This window comes from Chionomys nivalis, chromosome 2 (genome assembly GCF_950005125.1).
Source record: "Chionomys nivalis chromosome 2, mChiNiv1.1, whole genome shotgun sequence".
Taxonomy (NCBI): Eukaryota; Metazoa; Chordata; class Mammalia; order Rodentia; family Cricetidae; genus Chionomys; species Chionomys nivalis.
This window is the reverse complement of record NC_080087.1, coordinates 84,717,866-84,721,509: the sequence shown is the minus strand read 5'-3', so window position 1 is coordinate 84,721,509 and position 3,644 is coordinate 84,717,866. Positions and strand designations below refer to the sequence as shown.

Genomic DNA, 3,644 nt, shown 5'->3' with positions numbered 1-3,644 from the left:
GCCTGGGGGTTCAAGCAGGAGACTCCTTGGTGATGTCTGTACCGGGTCAGGGACAGGAAAGGCAGGAAGGCAGGAAGTATGACCTTGCAGGAAAGAGCATGTGGTGACCGGGTGGTGGGGGTGGACAGTGATGGCAACACTCCAGCCTGGTGGGTAAGTCTCATGGTAGGGGAACGGGAGACTTTCCGATACTCACACCAATTTCCTTTTCATCTCTGTCTCACCAGCATCCATAGACATGGCGGCGAGCTTCTCTCCCAACAATCATTGGCTTTTCTTTTCCGTGTACTTATTTGTTTTCCTCGTGGGACTGCCCCTCAACTTGATGGCCCTGGTGGTCTTCGTGGGCAAGCTGCGCCGCCGCCCGGTGGCCGTGGACTTACTTTTGCTGAACCTGACCCTATCGGACCTGCTCCTGCTACTGTTCCTGCCTTTTCGCATGGTGGAGGCAGCCTGTGGCATGAGATGGCTCCTGCCCTTCATCCTCTGCCCCCTCTCAGGGTTCCTTTTCTTCACTACCATCTACCTCACCTCCCTCTTCCTGACGGCTGTGAGCATCGAACGTTTTCTTAGCGTCGCCTACCCACTGTGGTACAAGACCCGGCCACGGCTGACCCAGACTGCTGTGGTCTGCGGCATCTGCTGGTTCTTGGCGTCAGCTCATTGTAGTGTGGTTTATGTCACTGAATACTGGGGAAATGCCACCTACAGCCAGGGAACCAATGGAGCCTGCTACTTGGAATTCCGGGAGGACCAGCTGGCCGTGCTCCTGCCTGTGCGACTAGAGATGGCTGTGGTCCTTTTCATGGTGCCCCTGTGTATCACAAGTTACTGCTACAGCCGCATAATGTGGATTCTTAGCCGAGGAGCCAGTAGGCGCAGGCGTAAGAGGGTGATGGGGCTTCTAGCAGCCACACTGCTCATCTTCTTCTTCTGCTTCGGCCCCTACAATATGTCCCATGTGGTGGGCTATGTCTGGGGTGAGAGTCCATCCTGGCGGAGCTATGTCCTCCTCCTCAGCACCCTCAACTCTTGCATAGACCCTCTTGTCTTCTACTTCTCATCCTCCAAGTTCCAAGCCGAATTTCAGCAGCTCCTGGGAAGGCTGACCAGAGGTTGTGTGCCTTGGACTCAAGAAGCCAGCATGGAACTGACGGTAAAGAACGAGGAAGAACCATCCAAGGAGTGTCCAAGCTAGAAAAAAGGGCAGACCAGAGGAGGGGTGTGGAACTATTGGCCCATTGCCTTGACTGGCAGCGATATCTCCAGGGGACAGGAGGAAGTAGGCAGGTGTGTCTGCAGGCATTCATTCCTAACTCAGGACGGATGAGACTCCTGTGACAAGCTGAAGACACAGCTGTCCCTCAGCTCTCCCAGGGCGTGCTCACATTCTGGACTCTCCATGTCACTGTCCTTCTCATCCCCTCATACACTCTGGATTCCACTCTGGGACATTGTAATGGGACAGACTTCTCTAGAATAGCCTAACCTCTGCTGCACATAGCAGGCTTCAGTGCCTCCTGGAGTGGGCGTGGGGGTGATGGGGTGATGGGGGAGGAGGAGGAGGCTGCCCAGCTCTAGAATTGAGCTTGGGACCTGGGGTGGGGGAACTGTGTCAGCCACTGACTCCTGACTCTGCAGAGTGGGGGAGACAGGAATCTAGGGGTGAGGAAACAGCCTGCCTTGGTGAAGGGTTTTCCAGAATGCCCACTGTTCCATAAATTCAGATCTTCTGGGATACTTATGAACAGTGGAGGGCAAAGAGAAAAATTATCCAAATAAATTCCATGCCTAGCAAAAGAAAATGATGTTTCCATATCTTCTTGAACTTACTGGGTAGTGTAGGTGGCAGATAATGGAACACTCACACTGAAGTACGGAAACAAACAAAATGCCTAGGTGCCTGCAGAGGACTGGGGTTGAGGAATAAAACTAAAGACAATTTTATTTTTAAGTTTATTTATTTTTATTCTTTCATTTTTTATTTAGGACTGGGGATGTAGCTCAGGTGGCAGAGTGCTTACCCGGCCAGCACAAGCCCTGCTTCCCGTCCCTGGCACTATATAATCCAGATATGGCTGTGTCCATCTGTAACCTCAGCAGTAAGGTCAGAAGTTAAGGGTCATCCTTGGCTATCAGCCTCAACATAGGAAACCCCATCTCAAAAAAAAGAAAACTAAAAAGCACCAAAAAACAAACAAATAAAACAAAACAAAACAAAACAAAAAAAAAACAAATTCAAGAAGCTCCTGAGGAGTTTGTCTGAAATTCCTGACTTGAACTGGGGGAACTCAACATGATGTAAAGACCCAGGTCACGGGGTTGCACAAGAAGAGCTGTTTTCTATGAACAAAACTGAGTCTTGTTTGTGAAAGCCTTAGAAAACTTTAGGCTTACATCTGTGAGAGGAGCCAGGCCACATGGTTTGGGTCTCAAGTACAGGCTCACAGCTGTTTTGACATTAAAAAAAATATTATTTTTATGTTAAAGTGGTTTGTCTGTATGTATGTCTGTGTAACATGTGTGTGTCTGGGACCCTCTGAGGTAACAGAAGGCATTGGATCCCGTGGAACTGGAGTTACAGATGGCTGTGAGTCCCTGTATAGATGCTGGGAACCAAACCCAGGTCCCCTGGAAGAGCAGCCAGTGTTTTTAGCCACCGAGCTCCCTAGCCCTTGTTAAGTTTTTGAGACAAGGTCTCACTATGTAGCCCTAAGTGGCCTAGCACTTATGTGCTGACCGGGCTGGCCCTCAAATCACAGAAATCTGCCTCTGCCTTTTGTACCACCACACATCCCATCCAGCTTCACTATTGTTTGTGGTTGTTGTTGTTGGTTGGTTAGTTGGTTGGTTGGTTAGTTGGTTGGTTGGTTTTCCTGAAACAGGGTCTCACTATGTAGTCCTACCTGTCCTGGAACTCTCAGACCAGGCTGGCTTGGAACTCAGAGACCCACGTGCCTTTGCTTCCCTACTGCTGTTACTTTAGCTTTGTTTTTTCTAAGAGAATCTCTTTGTAGCCCAGGCTGGCCTCAAACTCTCCACCTTACCTAAACCAGGCACCTGAATCCTGGGATGACAGTCGTGAGCCACTGCTCCTGGCAATCTTTCAAAAATTGGGGGAAAAAAAGCCCATGCTTGTTGGGATCTTGGATGCCATGGAAGCAAGGCAGGGCCAAAGAAGCCAGGTGAGAGCCAGGAGCAGCGGGTGTCCTGTGGAAAGAAGCTCACTCCCTGCTCAGGGCCCTTGGCCAAGAGTGAGCAGCTCAGGGTGGACATGAATTTGCAGATTGTGCTTTCCAGTGCCTAACTGTGATTCACAGGCTTGGGAGGGAGCTTGCTGCTTCCATTCCCAGAGGCTTCCAGCCTTGCAGAGGTTTGTGGAGAGTCTCTCTGCTTAGAGCCCACAGGCATCTTCAACATCGGACAGTGGTTCCCAGCCTCCCTAATGCTGTGACCCTTTAATACAGTTCCTCATGTTGTGCTGACCCCAACCATACAATGATTTCATCGCTACTTCATAACTGTAATTTTACTACTGTTACAAATTGCAATGCAAATATGTGATATGCAGGGCATCTGATAAGCGACCCCCATGAAAGGGTTGTTTGACCCCCCTCCCAAGGGGTAGTAAGCCACCTGTTGAG

General features: G+C 50.2%; 1 protein-coding gene across 1 annotated transcript; it reads left to right on the top strand.

Moving 5' to 3' along the window:
• The first annotated feature begins 238 nt into the window (after nt 1-238).
• Nucleotides 239-1,198, top strand: LOC130865971 (free fatty acid receptor 3). Its single transcript, XM_057757163.1, has one exon. The coding sequence runs from the start codon at nt 239-241 to the stop codon at nt 1,196-1,198; it is 960 nt and encodes a 319-aa protein (XP_057613146.1).
• The last annotated feature ends 2,446 nt before the right edge of the window (nt 1,199-3,644 follow it).